The 16,286-nt window shown below is 44.4% G+C and overlaps 1 protein-coding gene across 2 annotated transcripts in view; it reads left to right on the top strand.

Moving 5' to 3' along the window:
- Positions 1-16,286, top strand: part of dock10 (dedicator of cytokinesis 10) — a 119,219-nt gene that overhangs the window by 28,733 nt on the left and 74,200 nt on the right. For both annotated transcript variants that reach the window (XM_079514803.1, XM_079514804.1), the window contains 10 exons: positions 1,000-1,248; positions 2,095-2,217; positions 4,794-4,876; positions 6,325-6,447; positions 7,038-7,117; positions 11,039-11,226; positions 12,678-12,743; positions 12,870-12,962; positions 14,481-14,604; positions 15,614-15,735. In XM_079514803.1, the coding sequence (XP_079370929.1) occupies positions 1,000-1,248; positions 2,095-2,217; positions 4,794-4,876; positions 6,325-6,447; positions 7,038-7,117; positions 11,039-11,226; positions 12,678-12,743; positions 12,870-12,962; positions 14,481-14,604; positions 15,614-15,735 (1,251 nt within the window). The remainder of the gene's footprint in view (positions 1-999; positions 1,249-2,094; positions 2,218-4,793; positions 4,877-6,324; positions 6,448-7,037; positions 7,118-11,038; positions 11,227-12,677; positions 12,744-12,869; positions 12,963-14,480; positions 14,605-15,613; positions 15,736-16,286) is intronic.

The raw sequence follows: 16,286 nt of genomic DNA, 5'->3' as shown, positions 1-16,286 counted from the left end.
GGGGGCGGGCCTTGGTGTGCGTGCTGTTAGCCTGTCGCGTGTCCCCCCACTGAAGTGCGTGCATGTGCACATCTTGTTACCGGGGCGGATCGGGGTTTTTTCCAAATCATCTAAATCACTGAATGCTCCTTTAAATATTTCTGAAACCTACAGGCAGACTTAACCACTTTCAACCTGGCGTCACTGTTTATACAGGTCATTACAGGCATGTTATTATAGTTCAATAGTTATTATACCGTTTTTTAAAAATGCCAGAAATCTAGCAGAAAGATGTCATATGGAAAACCGCCGCAGATTCGTGATGCATTGTGAGCTTGTAGATTGGCTATTTTCAAATGGCCGAAATTAATTATAGTGCTGAAGTGGTTAATGTATGTTTTGTAATAATAATACAAATTTACAAAGTACCTAGTAACTAAAGTTGTTGGAGTAAAAGTACAATATATGCCTCTGAAATGTAGTGGAGCAGAAGTAAAAGTACTTAAAATTTGACATACTCAAGTATCGAAATTGTACTTAAAACCCATTTTGGGGCGGGAACCCCTTTTGGTGTTAGCATTATGTTATGCTTTAGCTATTGTAGGTCTGCTATTTTTGAAAAATCGAAGAATGACTGACATAGAAACATAGCTTTTTCAGAAAACTGTCAGGATGTAGAAGACATTTTTAGAATCTGATCTCAGGTCAAAATGGGTAAACCCATTTTGGGTGGGAAGCCGGGAACCCCTTTTGGTGTTTCAAGCATTCTGTTATACTTTAGCTATTGAAAAATAGCAGATCTACAAGCTCATAGCGCGCCACCGAGTGGCGCGCTATGAGCTTGTAGGTCTGCTATTTTTGAAAAATCGTAAAAATGCGGCACAAATCTTTGAATAGGTATATATTCTTTCAGAGCGAACGTTTTTTTTTATTTCGACGTCAGGCCTAAATGGGTTAGTAAATGCTTTCCACCACTGCCCAATTCGCAAAGCCCTTCTTTGAACAACGCGTTCCTTCCAGATCGAGCCGTTCTTCGTGGTCCTGGCCCTGCTGGACGTGCGCGAGGGCAGGAAGGTGTCTGCGGACTTCCACGTGGACCTCAACCACGAGGCGGTGCGCCAGATGCTGGGCGGCTGCACCAACGGCACGGCGGGGCCTAGCGGACCGGACCCGGACCACCACGGCCTGAGCTCCTCGCCCGCCGAGAGGAGACCGGGAGACTGCCACGTCAGTGCGGAGCTGGAGCGCTGGCTCTGCTTCCCCAACCAGGTAAAGCAGAGGTTCCCAAACTCAAGGACCCCCCCCCAATTGACACTCATTAGCCCCGCGGACCCCCATTAGAAAATATACACCATTAGAAAATATACACCTGTGTGGAGTTTGCATGTTCTCCCCGTGTCCCTCTAGGGTAGGTACCCTCACAAAAAACATGCAGTAAGCCTGGTCTCTAAACTGCCTCGCCCTGGCCAGAACTGGTTGGAATAACGTGTTCCTTCCACGCGCTACGTCCAACCAGGGAAACTCCCCCCTGTCAGGTGTAAAGGAGCAACTTGGACACTCAGGCATGAAGGAAGCATGAGTTCAAGTCCGTTGCTCTCCCCATGTCCCCCATATATGGGGACTAGGTTGGCGGAGGGTGTGTAGAGCCCAGGATCACATTAGATAATTGACACAGGGGTGAAAAATGGGTTACAAAATCGTGGGATAAAAAATATTTAAAAAAAGAAAAGAAAAAAGAAAATATACACCAGTCTCTAGCAGTGACTCTCAACCATTTTAATTTCAAGGACTCCCAGTTTGACATGCATATTAGTCTACGGACCCCCATTTAATGGCATTTCTATCTCTGGGACCCCAGTTTATAATGTAAAATCAATGTTAATTTAACTCAGAGTGTACAAAATGGAACCAAATGGACCCATAAGGATCCATTTCGTGCCAAACTATCATTTAGTTGGGGTCCCCCCTGGAACTCCCTCAGAGACCCCCGACGGGCCCCGGACCCCACTTTGGAAACCACTGGGGTACACAATGTTATTTATATTTGAATGACACAGATAACAACATTAGTTTGAATTAGTTTGAGTTGTTTTTCCTTTTTGTTTGTCTATGCAGGCCATCTTTTCAGTGACCCATCCCCACGCAGACATTGTGATGGTGGCCAGGATAGAGAAGGTGTTGATGGGGAACATAGCTTGTGGGACAGAGCCTTACATCAAGAACGCAGACTCCAGCAAGGTGAGGAAACCCTGTTATCATCAAGTCTCCTTATGCTTACTGTTTACATGTCATCTACAGATACTTATGCTTACTGTTTACATGTCATCTACAGATACGTATGCTTACTGTTTACATGTCATCTACAGATACGTATGCTTACTGTTTACATGTCATCTACAGATACGTATGCTTACTGTTTACATGTCATCTACAGATACGTATGCTTACTGTTTACATGTCATCTACAGATACGTATGCTTACTGTTTACATGTCATCTACAGATACGTATGCTTACTGTTTACATGTCATCTACAGATACGTATGCTTACTGTTTACATGTCATCTACAGATACGTATGCTTACTGTTTACATGTCATCTACAGATACGTATGCTTACTGTTTACATGTCATCTACAGATACTTATGCTTACTGTTTACATGTCATCTACAGATACGTATGCTTACTGTTTACATGTCATCTACAGAACCACCCATGTATTCATATTTTCCCTGTGCAACCGATATATAGAATATCCCAGACTTTTTTTTTTTTAAAGATAGAGTGCCACGATTTTTTCCCACCCTAAAACATGATCATCAGGTATTATTATAATATAAGAAGGAAGAACTTTTTCCAAAAAGTGTACAGTATTTGTTAAAATCATGCTTTTATGCGGTGATGGGTGGTGATCCACCTGAACTGAAGCCGCAACCCACAGCTGTAGTTGTATGATAAAGGGGGAGGGGTTAGGGGAGGGACTGATCATGTGATGTCACTATATTACCGTTTATTTCATTGGCCTGTTTGACTGTCAAGGGTTCAGCCTCCAGGAAGGAACCCTAAATACAAAGTTAATACACCATTGCACATAAAAACGACTCCAGGGTGTCTAATGAAGTACTGTCACCTCATAGACACATGAAAAACTGGAAAAATACAAAAATTGTGTCACTCCATCTTTAAGATATTCTTTTGGCGTTTTTTGCCTTTATCGGTACAGTAATTAGACAGGAAAGGGGGAGAGAGATGGGCAGTGACACGTGGCAAAGGCCGTCGGGCTCGGGAGTCGAACACGCGGCACGCCGTCTGGCTGGTTTGGCAGCCTAGGTGCCTGGACGGTTGAGCTAACCGTCCGGGCCATATCTTTATCTATTTTATTCTGTCCTGCCATATGATTAACATGCTCTGAATAACAGCTATAGGGAACTATACCGTGGAATAGAGCGTCGCAGGCCCGCCCCCTTTCATGACGACGCCAGGCCCAGGAAATAGTTCCCAATGCATTTTTCCCATAGACATTTCAAAACGTATTTGTCGTGACAAATCATGACAACAAACACAATATTTTGGACAAATAATTACAAAGAAGAAAAACAACAAAAAAAGTTTTCTTCTTCTTTCTAATTATTTGTTCAGCCCGAAAAATTGTGTTTGTTGTCATGATTTGTCACGACAAGAGTTGTCTTTGTCCGTGGCGTAAACGTCTTTAAATAAATACTTTCTAAAAAGTCTGAGGAAAATGAACGTGGATTTCTTTTCCGGGTCTCTCGAGGGGGGGGGGGGGGGGGGGGGCAGGCCCATGTGTTCTATAGAACCAGGCCCGTCTATTCAAAGCTTCTGTACGCATGACCTTTATGAAGCAATTTCCTGCAATGCTTGATTTATACTTGGTTGCACGTCGCCGCTGTTTTTCGCACCGGAAATAGCAGGTCTACAAGACCACAAGGTGTCGTAGCATGACACGCGGTGAGCTTGTAGATCTGCTGTTTTCGGTGCATGACACCGGCGCGCATGCACGGTAAGTACCGTATAAATCACGCAAAAGACCCTGTCGGTTTATCTCCATCAGTCAGATGGTTTAGAAATTAAGTTTTTCCGTCTGTTCCGTCCAAGATGTTCCCTTTGCTCTGTCTCTCTCTCTCTCTCTCTCTCTCTCTCTCTCTCTCTCTCTCTCTCTCTCTCTCTCTCTCTCTCTCTCTCTCTCTCTTTGGCAGTACGCCATGTGGTCTTTGTTTAACCCATTTTGGGCGGGAACCCCTTTTGGTGTTTTAAGCATTATGTTATACTTTAGCTATTGAAAAATAGCAGATCTACAAGCTCATAGCGCTACGAGGTTGTAGATCTGCTATTTTTGAAAAATCGTGAAAATATGCCTCAAATCTTTGAATATATATTTCAGAACGAAAAAATTTTACTACATATTTTGAGATGGGGGTCCGTGGCCCAATAGAGATAATTCTGGGGGTCCTTGACATGAAAAAGGTTGAGCACCACTGACATAGAAACATGGGTTTTTCAGAAAGATTTTAGGATTTAGAAGCCTTTTTTTATCGACGTCAGGCCTAAATGGGTTAAGCATGATGATTGGTTCGCCAGGCACACAAGCAGCCGTCGCCAAGGGTTACCACACGACACAACCTCTAAAATTTCGTCTGTCAATCTTTCTGGGTCATCTACAATTTAGTGAATCGTGAACCGCAACGCAGATCTGTGAAGGAGATCGGCTACTGTAGGAATGTTCTAACATATTTCCCCCCCCAATCTCTCTCTGTCTCTCTCTCTCTCTCTCTTTGCTTGTGTCATATTATGCAGACCGTTCAGAAGATGCTGAAGTCCAACAAACAGTTCTGCAGTAAACTGGGAAAGTACCATATGCCTTTCGCTTGGTCCATCAGGTACGTGGGTCCCGGCGGTTGTATACAGTAGGAAAATGGGCTGCGGGTCTGAACATAAACACTAGAAATGTTTTTTAGCCCATGGGTTCCCAAAGTAGGGTCCGGGGACCCCTAGGGGTACTTGAGGGAGTTCCAGGGGGTACCTAGCTCAATTAGAGATCGTTAGGAACCAAATGGACCCTTATGGGTCTGTAACTCAGAGTGTGTACAAATGGAACCAAATTGACCCGTTAGGGTCCATTTGGTTCCATTTGTACACTCTCAGAGTTAAATTAACAGTGGTTTTACAATATAAATTGGGGTACCAGAGATAGAAATGCCATTAAACCGGGGGTCCGTAGCATAATGCGTGTGAAACTGGGGGTCCATGAAATGAATGTTTCGGAATCACTGCTAGATCCGTAAAAAAATCTCCCTTTTCGGGGTCACTGGCATATGTTTTCAAATGGGGGGATCAGTGGCCTAATAAATGTTCATTTGGGGGTCCTTGACACGAAAAAGTTTGGGAACCACTGTTTTAGCCTATACTGTAAATTAGGGTGAGCTTAAAGGGTGATTTACGTATACATTGTTGCACAGTGGAAATAGCAGATCTTCAACCTCACCATAAATGCTAAATGGTGCATTTATATAGCGCCTTTATCCAAGGCGCTTTACATAGATTGTGCATTACCTTCACCCATTCACACACACATTCATACACTGATTGCAGCGGAAGCCATGCAAGGTACCAACCAGCACATCGGGAGAAATTTGGGGTTCAGTGTCTTGCCCAAAGACATGTAGACAGGAGGAGCCGGGATTCGAACCGCCGACCCATGGATCATTGGCCGACCTGCTCTACCTCCTGATCGCCACAGGCACACCACGTGTCGGAATGCTTTGCGAGCTTGTAGATCTTTCTATTTTCAGCGCGTGACACAGCACTCGACAAAGTATATCAAGCCCTTAACGCATACATGGGCAACTGGCGGCCCGGACATGCAGCCCCCACCATCACTTAATGCGGCCCGCAGGTTCATATCAGTCATATCATAACACTGATATATTGTTTATTTCAACTAATTACTAGTATTAAACTGTTATTGTCTTTTTTATGTGTCCAATGTATTTGTATTATGTCCATAAAGTTAACATAACTATAACAAAATGCATTTGAAATTAAATACAAATGTTACTTTTCAGGATTCCAATTAAAAAATTCAAAATTCAGCATTTCAATTCAAATATAGCAAAAATAGCTGATCTACAAGCTCAAAACGCGTCGCACCGTGGCTATTTTTGCTATGACAGCAATATGCAATGTGGCCCTCTGGAGTGAGTGTGGAAATATAGTGGCCCTCTCCATCGTCAAAGTCGATGCCTTAACGCCAGTAGATTATTGAAGAGGACTGGGCCGACCTCTCCTGTTTGCTGATGTGTATCCCTGCGCTGTGGCGTGTTTACAGGTCGGTGTTTAAGGACAACCAGGGGACGCTGGACAGGGAGTGTCGCTTCTCGCCTCTCTTCAAACAGGAGAGCAACAAGATCTCCACAGATGACCTGATGAAGCTGGTGTCCGAGTACAGGAGGTACAGTACACGCATCTTCACCAGTGTTTTGTTTCGTATGACCACGCCCACGCTACCGTACTCACATTTTAACACATTAACCCATTTAGGCCTGACGTCGAAATTAAGATAATTATATGTAATATGCCTCCGCCCCCATCTGAAAATATGTTGTTCCAGGGACCCCCTTACCTCCTCCCCCTTACCTCCCCAGAAGCAAAGATTTGAGTTAAAATGTTTACTCTGTAATAATATATATTCAAAGATTTGAGGCACATTTTCACGATTTTTCTAAAATAGCAGACCTACAAGTTCATACAAGTTAGCAGACCTACAAGTTCATAGCGCGGCACCGAGTGCCGCGCTATGAACTTGTAGATCTGCTATTTTTCAATAGCTAAAGTATAACATAATGCTTTAAAATCAGTAGTTAGTTCTCACACTGAAATGTTAAAAAACAAGTAGCAGATGTACAAGCCAACGCACAAATCTAAAATGACACAGATGCTGCTTTATGGTTTTAATCACTGATAACTATCACTTTATTGCTTTTATACTACCATGTGTTTTCACAAGCATATCATTGCCTTCTATTATCTTTGTTCCCACAGAGCTGAGAAGACCAGCAAGCTTCAGACCATTCCAGGGAACCTGGACATCACGGTGGACTATGTCCCTATGGAGCATCCTAGTAAGTCCCACCTTTGATACATTAAATAGCTTCAGACCATTCCAGGGAACCTGGACATCACGGTGGACTATGTCCCTATGGAGCATCCTAGTAAGTCCCACCTTTGATACATTAAATAGCTTCAGACCATCCCAGGGAACCTGGACATCACGGTGGACTATGTCCCCATGGAGCATCCTAGTAGGTCCCACCTTTGATACATTAAATAGCTTCAGACCATTCCAGGGAACCTGGACATCACGGTGGACTATGTCCCCATGGAGCATCCTAGTAAGTCCCACCTTTGATACATTAAATAGCTTCAGACCATTCCAGGGAACCTGGACATCACGGTGGACTATGTCCCTATGGAGCATCCTAGTAAGTCCCACCTTTGATACATTAAATAGCTTCAGACCATTCCAGGGAACCTGGACATCACGGTGGACTATGTCCCTATGGAGCATCCTAGTAGGTCCCACCTTTGATACATTAAATAGCTTCAGACCATTCCAGGGAACCTGGACATCACGGTGGACTATGTCCCTATGGAGCATCCTAGTAAGTCCCACCTTTGATACATTAAATAGCTTCAGACCATTCCAGGGAACCTGGACATCACGGTGGACTATGTCCCCATGGAGCATCCTAGTAAGTCCCACCTTTGATACATTAAATAGCTTCAGACCATTCCAGGGAACCTGGACATCACGGTGGACTATTTACCCATGGAGCATCCTAATAAGTCCCACCTTTGATACATTAAATAGCTTCAGACCATTCCAGGGAACCTGGACATCACGGTGGACTATGTCCCTATGGAGCATCCTAGTAGGTCCCACCTTTGATACATTAAATAGCTTCAGACCATTCCAGGGAACCTGGACATCACGGTGGACTATGTCCCTATGGAGCATCCTAGTAAGTCCCACCTTTGATACATTAAATAGCTTCAGACCATTCCAGGGAACCTGGACATCACGGTGGACTATGTCCCTATGGAGCATCCTAGTAAGTCCCACCTTTGATACATTAAATAGCTTCAGACCATTCCAGGGAACCTGGACATCACGGTGGACTATGTCCCCATGGAGCATCCTAGTAGGTCCCACCTTTGATACATTAAATAGCTTCAGACCATTCCAGGGAACCTGGACATCACGGTGGACTATGTCCCCATGGAGCATCCTAGTAAGTCCCACCTTTGATACATTAAATAGCTTCAGACCATTCCAGGGAACCTGGACATCACGGTGGACTATGTCCCTATGGAGCATCCTAGTAGGTCCCACCTTTGATACATTAAATAGCTTCAGACCATTCCAGGGAACCTGGACATCACGGTGGACTATGTCCCTATGGAGCATCCTAGTAAGTCCCACCTTTGATACATTAAATAGCTTCAGACCATTCCAGGGAACCTGGACATCACGGTGGACTATGTCCCTATGGAGCATCCTAGTAAGTCCCACCTTTGATACATTAAATAGCTTCAGACCATTCCAGGGAACCTGGACATCACGGTGGACTATGTCCCTATGGAGCATCCTAGTAGGTCCCACCTTTGATACATTAAATAGCTTCAGACCATTCCAGGGAACCTGGACATCACGGTGGACTATGTCCCCATGGAGCATCCTAGTAGGTCCCACCTTTGATACATTAAATAGCTTCAGACCATTCCAGGGAACCTGGACATCACGGTGGACTATGTCCCCATGGAGCATCCTAGTAAGTCCCACCTTTGATACATTAAATAGCTTCAGACCATTCCAGGGAACCTGGACATCACGGTGGACTATGTCCCCATGGAGCATCCTAGTAAGTCCCACCTTTGATACATTAAATAGCTTCAGACCATTCCAGGGAACCTGGACATCACGGTGGACTATGTCCCTATGGAGCATCCTGTCCCACCTTTGATACATTAAATAGCGTCAGACCATTCCAGGGAACCTGGACATCATGGTGGACTATGTCCCTATAGAGCATCCTAGTAGGTCCCACCTTTGATACATAATTAGCTTCAGACCATTCCAGGGAACCTGGACATCACGGTGGACTATGTCCCTATGGAGCATCCTAGTATGTCCCACCTTTGATACAATTAATATAGTGCAGGGCTGCAATTAACCATCATTGATTAGTTACTCTTAGGCATGTAACGATACACTCAACTCACGATACGATACGTATCACGATATGAGGTTCACGATACGATTTTTCACGATATTTTCAACACAAATATTTTCCAGACAAATGACCGAAAAATCTTTTTTTTTATGATTTATCTTCCCCCCAAGCTTTTTTCACAATTTGTATTTAACTACATTGCAAAAGTAGCATTAATTTTCATGTACAATTACTTAATTTCTGTAAACATGCTTTCATGTTTAAACCTAGCTCGAGTTAACATTTCTTCTTTTCTTTGATGGCATCTTAGGATAGATGTAGACCTATTTGACAGTGCAGAAGCATAATTGCCTTCCTTGATGTATTAATGAGCATCCATAACCACCATCACCTGTGTCACAGACACCACATACAGCTCCCCTCTGCAGGCCTCTAATACTGAAAGTGACTGCATGGAGTCTGTCTCATTTCTCTCCAAAAGCACGTGAATATGATGGAATATGATCACAGCTCACATTTAATATCACACACTAGCCCCCCCCCCCCATCGGGATATAATATCGATATATATCGATATACGATATATCGTTACATGCCTAGTTACTCTGCCTAATATGTTTACCCAGAAGTAAAAATCTAAACGGAAACAAGAAAGGTTTCACCCCTACTACTAATACTTCTGCTGCCCATGTAGTGTAGATTCATGTTCCCGGGTGTTGTCGTTCATCAATGCCATTCCCTTACAGGCTTTAGTTTCGACATACTGTTGGTCCGACTGTCATTAGAACGACAAACTACCTCAAACCCTAACCTAACCCTAACCGCAAGCAGGGCTTCTAGTAAGACTAAGGCTTCACTCACACCTGCACAACAGATTGTTGTATAGCTGATGCATGAGACTTGTTGACTGTTGCAAGCTCGCAATTCATTTCCAATGGGAGTCACATGGTTTGACACAACATTTGTGTTGTATGAGGGGGAGGGGGGCAGTCGAAACACAGCCGAAAGCCGTACAAACCATGTGACTTCCATTGGAAATGCATTGGGGCGGCCATGACACTTACCCTTTGTTTACATCTACCATGCAACATTGTTGTATGCTAGATTATAGGTGTGAGTGAAGCCTAATCTTAATTGCCCAGACTCTTCTTCAACAAAGATGGCGAAAGCAAACATTCTTTGTTCTGTATATACCTTAAACCAGAAACCTAACCGCCAGCACGGAGCAGCGCATGTTCGCCAACGTTAATCCGATCGTTGTTTCCGCATGTCGGTCCTATGGTGTGTCGGATAAGCGTGCAGCGCAACCCATTCCCTCCATTCTATGTGTTATATGGTCTCTGTTGGGTGGAAACCTCCAACAATCCAAAACTGTTCATTTTCAGGATACAAATTCAAATAAATAGCCAAAAAATAGCAGATCTACAAGCTCAAACAGCATAACTTCACCCTTCGAGCCTGCGCAGTCAGCTACTTTTGCTACTTTTTGTAAGACACGTATGATCAAGTAGGGAATTAACCCATTCTGGACGGGAACCCCTTTCGGTGTTTTAACTAAGCATTATGTTATGCTTTAGCTATTGAAAAATAGCAGACCTACAAGCTCATAGCGCTACGAGCTTGTAGGTCTGCTATTTTTGAAAAATCAAAGAACGACTGACATAGAAACATGGCTTTTTCAGAAAACTGTCAGGATGTAGAAGACATTTATAGAATCTGATCTCAGGTCAAAATGGGTTCATTTGTGTGGGGGAAAGTTATGCTTTGAAAAAAGAAGTGATTGTCTCCTTGTCCTCCCGTGTCCTCCAGACAGCGTGACGTCGTCCTACGTTCCGGTGAAGCCCTGTGAGGAGCTGGACGGTCACCAGGCCACCGTGGAGGTGGAGGAGTTTGTCCAGGCCACCACCAAGTACACACAGCCCCACCGCGTCTACAGGAACCACATCTACATCTACCCCAAGCACCTCAAGTACGACAGCCAGAAGAGCTTCGCCAAGGTACCGCACACCAAGCAGTTCTCTCTTTCTCTGTAGCCTGAAATAGGGCATTCACTTCTAGTCATTTTTACTAGTTGACTAGTTGCCTAGTTTACTAGTCGACTAGTCGACTAGTAAACTAGTTTAACTACCTATTATGTAACAACAATTATGTTTTTCTTTTTGGAAATAAATATTTGTACATTTAAAAACTGTGTACATTGGTGACTATAACTATAATCTACCTGATCTTGAGGCCTACAAAATCGGGAACAAAATATATATATTTGTTTTAATTAATTTTTTTATCAACTAGTCAACTAGTATACCAACAAGGTCGACTAGTGGATTTACTAGTCGACTAGTAAACTAGTCGACTAGTAAACTAGTTGACTAGTCCTATGCCACATTTCCTGCTGGGTTCTCCCAAAGCCTTTTGTGCCAAGGAGCCCCAGAAGAGAAGATTTGAGTTAAGAAATGCAAAAAGAAATAACAGATATGAGCATGTACATCTGCTACTTTTGAATATCCAAAGTATTACAAAAAAAATGTTAAAGTGGTAAAAGTGATTGTGATGCTAATAATATTTTCGAGTTAAAAAAAAAAAAAAAAAAAATAATAATAATAAAATAAAATAAAACTAATGGTTCAAGCCCATTAATTAAGATTCGAGTACCAACCCTAACGAGCGAACGTTCGAACCCTGAATGTTCGGGGACAGCCTTAGATGCTATTAACCCATTTTGGGGCGGGAGCCCCTTTTGGTGTTAGCATCATGTTATGCTTTAGCTATTGAAAAATAGCAGACCTACAAGCTCATAGCGCACCACCGAGTGCCGCGCTACGAGCTTGTAGGTCTGATATTTTTGAAAAATCGAAGAACGACTGACAGAGAAAACTGTCAGGATGTAGAAGACATTTCTAGAATCTGATCTCAGGTCAAAATGGGTTAACTATGCCTGGGACCTCCTGGAACCACCCCAAGGACCCGTAGGGGTCCCCGGACGCCATGTTGAGAACCACTACAGCAGCACCATTCTGATGATGTTACACAGGATACAGTTGCAGCCTGCACTTCCTGTGTTTTGTGCTGATTATGTGTTATCATGCCATTAGAATTCTGGGGTAGTGAAATGATCATAATCACACTTCTAGGGTAATGACTGATTGTTTTGTAGCATGTCGAGGCAAGTAGGTAAACATTAACCTATGTTTATCACGGAAATATATTTTATTGTCATGGCAGTATACCAGAGTAATGAAACACAGGACAGATACAGAAAAAATATATAGCCAAAGTTAAAAAAGTAAAGCAACAATACAAAAAAAACAGTAGGGATTAGGAATAAAACTATTGTGTTAATTTGCAGTGTCTCGCCACCACAGACAGATCTGTGATTATCGCTCATAAACACGCTGCACACATGGGCGTTTTGGTTACAGCGCTATAACAGAGGCCTCTTTGTTCACAGGCTCGTAACATTGCCGTCTACGTAGAGTTCCGCAGCTCAGATGAGGAAGTTGCCAGACCTTTAAAGGTAAGTAAGAATGCTTCCCACAGCATAAAAACTCATTTTTTTCCCTCCTCATTTCAGCCGCGGCACCAGAGGGAAAAGACATTTACGTGTGTCACCTTTTGTGTTTATGTCTTCCTGTCTCTCCAGTGCATCTATGGCAAGCCAGGAGGTCCACTCTTTACCACAGCAGCCTGCTCCACGGTCCTCCACCACTCCCAGAACCCCGACTTCTATGATGAGGTGACAATTAATTAAGTTGATAGTGTCAATGGGAGAAGTAAAATAGAAAATCTAAACACTCAACACCTCACGACCACCACTGTCATAATTACATTGTTCTTTAATATAAGAAATATATACATATACCAGTAAGAGTGAGCGGCGAGAATAAGCGACCTCGCCCTAAAGGGTGAGTTCAACGTGCACGCATCCGCCTGGGTGACAGCAGACTGCTGGGCGAGCGCTGGCGCTTTGGCATGGGGGGGTCAGATCAACATATCCGCCTGGGTGACAGCAGACTGCTGGGCGAGCGCTGGCGCTTTGGCATGGGGGGGTCAGATCAACATATCCGCCTGGGTGACAGCAGACTGCTGGGCGAGCGCTGGCGCTTTGGCATGGGGGGGTCAGATCAACATTCTTTCTTCTGTACTGGCCATATATGGAGCGTGTCTTGAGTGTACAGGGTTTGATGAGGTCAGATCAACATAAGGAATGTCAGAACAGGTCAGCTCCATATATGGAGATCTAAGGGTGGCAGCGGGGGCAGTGTCTTGAGTGCACAGGGTTTGATGAGGTCTGGCCATATATGGAGCGTGTCTTGACTCTTGAGTATACAGGGTTTGATGAGGTCAGATCAACATATGGAATGTCAGAACAGGTCAGCTCCATATATGGAGATCTAAGGATGGCAGCGGGGGCAGTGTCTTGAGTGTACAGGGTAGGGCTGGGCATTACATTTCGGGACGGTTGAGAACTCTAGTTTTCGTCGGCTGCCGAAAACCGGCTGCACTAATAACTTTGGGGCGGGCCCGTCTAGAGTTTATATGGACAGGTATCAGGAATAAGGGAGACATCGAAGACGAAGAATGGGTGGGGAAGGATCAACATATGGAATGTCAGAACAGGTCAGCTCCATATATGGAGATGTAGGACGTGACCATATATGGAGGCTGTAGTCACGAGGTGTGACCATATATGGAGGCTGTTGTCACGAGGCGTGACCATATATGGAGGTGTGACGTGACACACGGAATTAGATCTTTGTTAAATGAAAAAAATAAAAAGTTAAAATAATATTTCACAAGTGCGTTGAACTAACATACAGTAGGGAAAAGGCATTCATTAAAATATTAACTGTTAGTGTTAAGGGCTTGATGGTGAAGTGTTGTAAATGAGCTTGTACATCTAGTATAAATCTGGCTTTAAATATGAATTTTGTCTTCACTTCTTATGTAGTGGTGGGTGGTCCTTGGAGGATTTGTGCGAAAATCCATTTTGGGCGGGAACCTCTTTAGGTGTTTTAAACATGAAAAATAGCAGATCTACATCCGAATGGCGCGCTACGAGCATGTAGGTCTGCTATTTTTGAAAAATCGTGAAAATATTTATTTCAGAAAAGTGGAGGAGTTAGAAGATCTTTTTTTAAATTTTGAGGTCAGGGGAACCCCTGACGGAATAGATACGGTAACTGTTTATCCAGCATAAATAAAAGGGAAGGAAGGGTTCTTTACAACACGCATGTGTCTCCTCATTCCGCAGGTGAAAATGGAGCTGCCCACGCAGCTCCATGACAAGCACCATCTGCTCTTCTCCTTCTATCATGTCACCTGTGACATCAACGCCAAGACCAACGCCAAGAGGAAAGAGGCTCTGGAGAGCCCAGGTAGGGAATGGATAGAGAGCTCAGACCAAAACATCTAACTGCTGTAGATTGTGGGCGGCTGTGGCTCAGGAGGTAGAGCAGGTCGTCCAATGATCCCTGGGTCGGCGGTTCGAATCCCGGCTCCTCCTGTCCACATGTCGAAGTGTCCTTGGGCAAGACACTGAACCCTACATTGCCTCCAATGAGTCGGTCGGTGTGAGCTCGCCACCATTGGTGTGTGAATGTGGGAAGTGAGGACGCTGTGGCGTCGACTGTTCGCCGCTTCACCTCCCAATGTGTGAATGAATGAACCATTGTAAAGCACTTTGAGCACTTGGAAAAGCGCTATAAAAATGCAATTCATTATTACTGTATATGGACTGCAGTGGTTTACTAGTTAATTTACAAGAAGTCTACACAAAATCGTAACTAACAACAACAATATATTCTTTAGTTTTGAGTCTAAATCTCATCAAATGGTGGTCCGTGGCTCAAATGACGAATAAATAATGGGTCTTCATATGGAGAGGGTTGAAGACCAGCTCACCATACAGTACCATATCTAGCTGATTGTCTCATCAATGTCTGTTGACAGTTGAGCGATGTGAGACTAGCTTGGAAGTATTTCCACAGGTTTTTCTTTGTAGTGACTGTGATGGAGTTGTGATCATAGTGATGCTAACAGCTCTCAGATCTGATTGACAGCTGCCATCAGTGTTGTGTAAATTAAATGTTATATCTTTACACGTTAGCTTTGCTCTACACCAAATCTCTTCGCCCAAAATAGTCCAACATTAGTACAACATTTGTCACTTTGTGAGCTTGCAGTAGATCAGCTATTTTCGCGGAATGTTCACCCCCAGATCAGGGATGATAGAGTTCATGCAGTGGTTAAGGCTGTTTCCACTCGTCCAGGATTCAATGTTGTGTTTCTTTGTGTGTGTGTGTGTGTGTGTGTGTGTGTGTGTGTGTGTGTGTGTGTGTGTGTGCGTGTGCGTGTGCGTGCGCGTGCGTGCACGTGCTGTTTCAGTTGGGTATTCATGGCTGCCTCTCCTCAGAGAAGGTCGTCTTGCGTCTCAGGAGGTCAGCATCCCAGTCTCCTGTAACCTGCCTCCAGGCTACCTGGCCAACAGAGAACCCAGCTGTACCAAGGTGAGACAGTCTCCTGTAACCTGCCTCCAGGCTACCTGGCCAACAGAGAACCCAGCTGTACCAAGGTGAGACAGTCTCCTGTAACCTGCCTCCAGGCTACCTGGCCAACAGAGAACCCAGCTGTACCAAGGTGAGACAGTCTCCTGTAACCTGCCTCCAGGCTACCTGGCCAACAGAGAACCCAGCTGTACCAAGGTGAGACAGTCTCCTGTAACCTGCCTCCAGGCTACCTGGCCAACAGAGAACCCAGCTGTACCAAGGTGAGACAGTCTCCTGTAACCTGCCTCCAGGCTACCTGGCCAACAGAGAACCCAGCTGTGCCAAGGTGAGACAGTCTCCTGTAACCTGCCTCCAGGCTACCTGGCCAACAGAGAACCCAGCTGTGCCAAGGTGAGACAGTCTCCTGTAACCTGCCTCCAGGCTACCTGGCCAACAGAGAACCCAGCTGTGCCAAGGTGAGACAGTCTCCTGTAACCTGCCTCCAGGCTACCTGGCCAACAGAGAACCCAGCTGTACCAAGGTGAGACAGTCTCCTGTAACCTGCCTCCAGG

Source organism: Electrona antarctica, assembly GCF_951216825.1.
Source record: "Electrona antarctica genome assembly, chromosome: 11".
NCBI lineage: Eukaryota > Metazoa > Chordata > Actinopteri > Myctophiformes > Myctophidae > Electrona > Electrona antarctica.
This window is presented reverse-complemented; position numbering and strand designations above follow the sequence as displayed.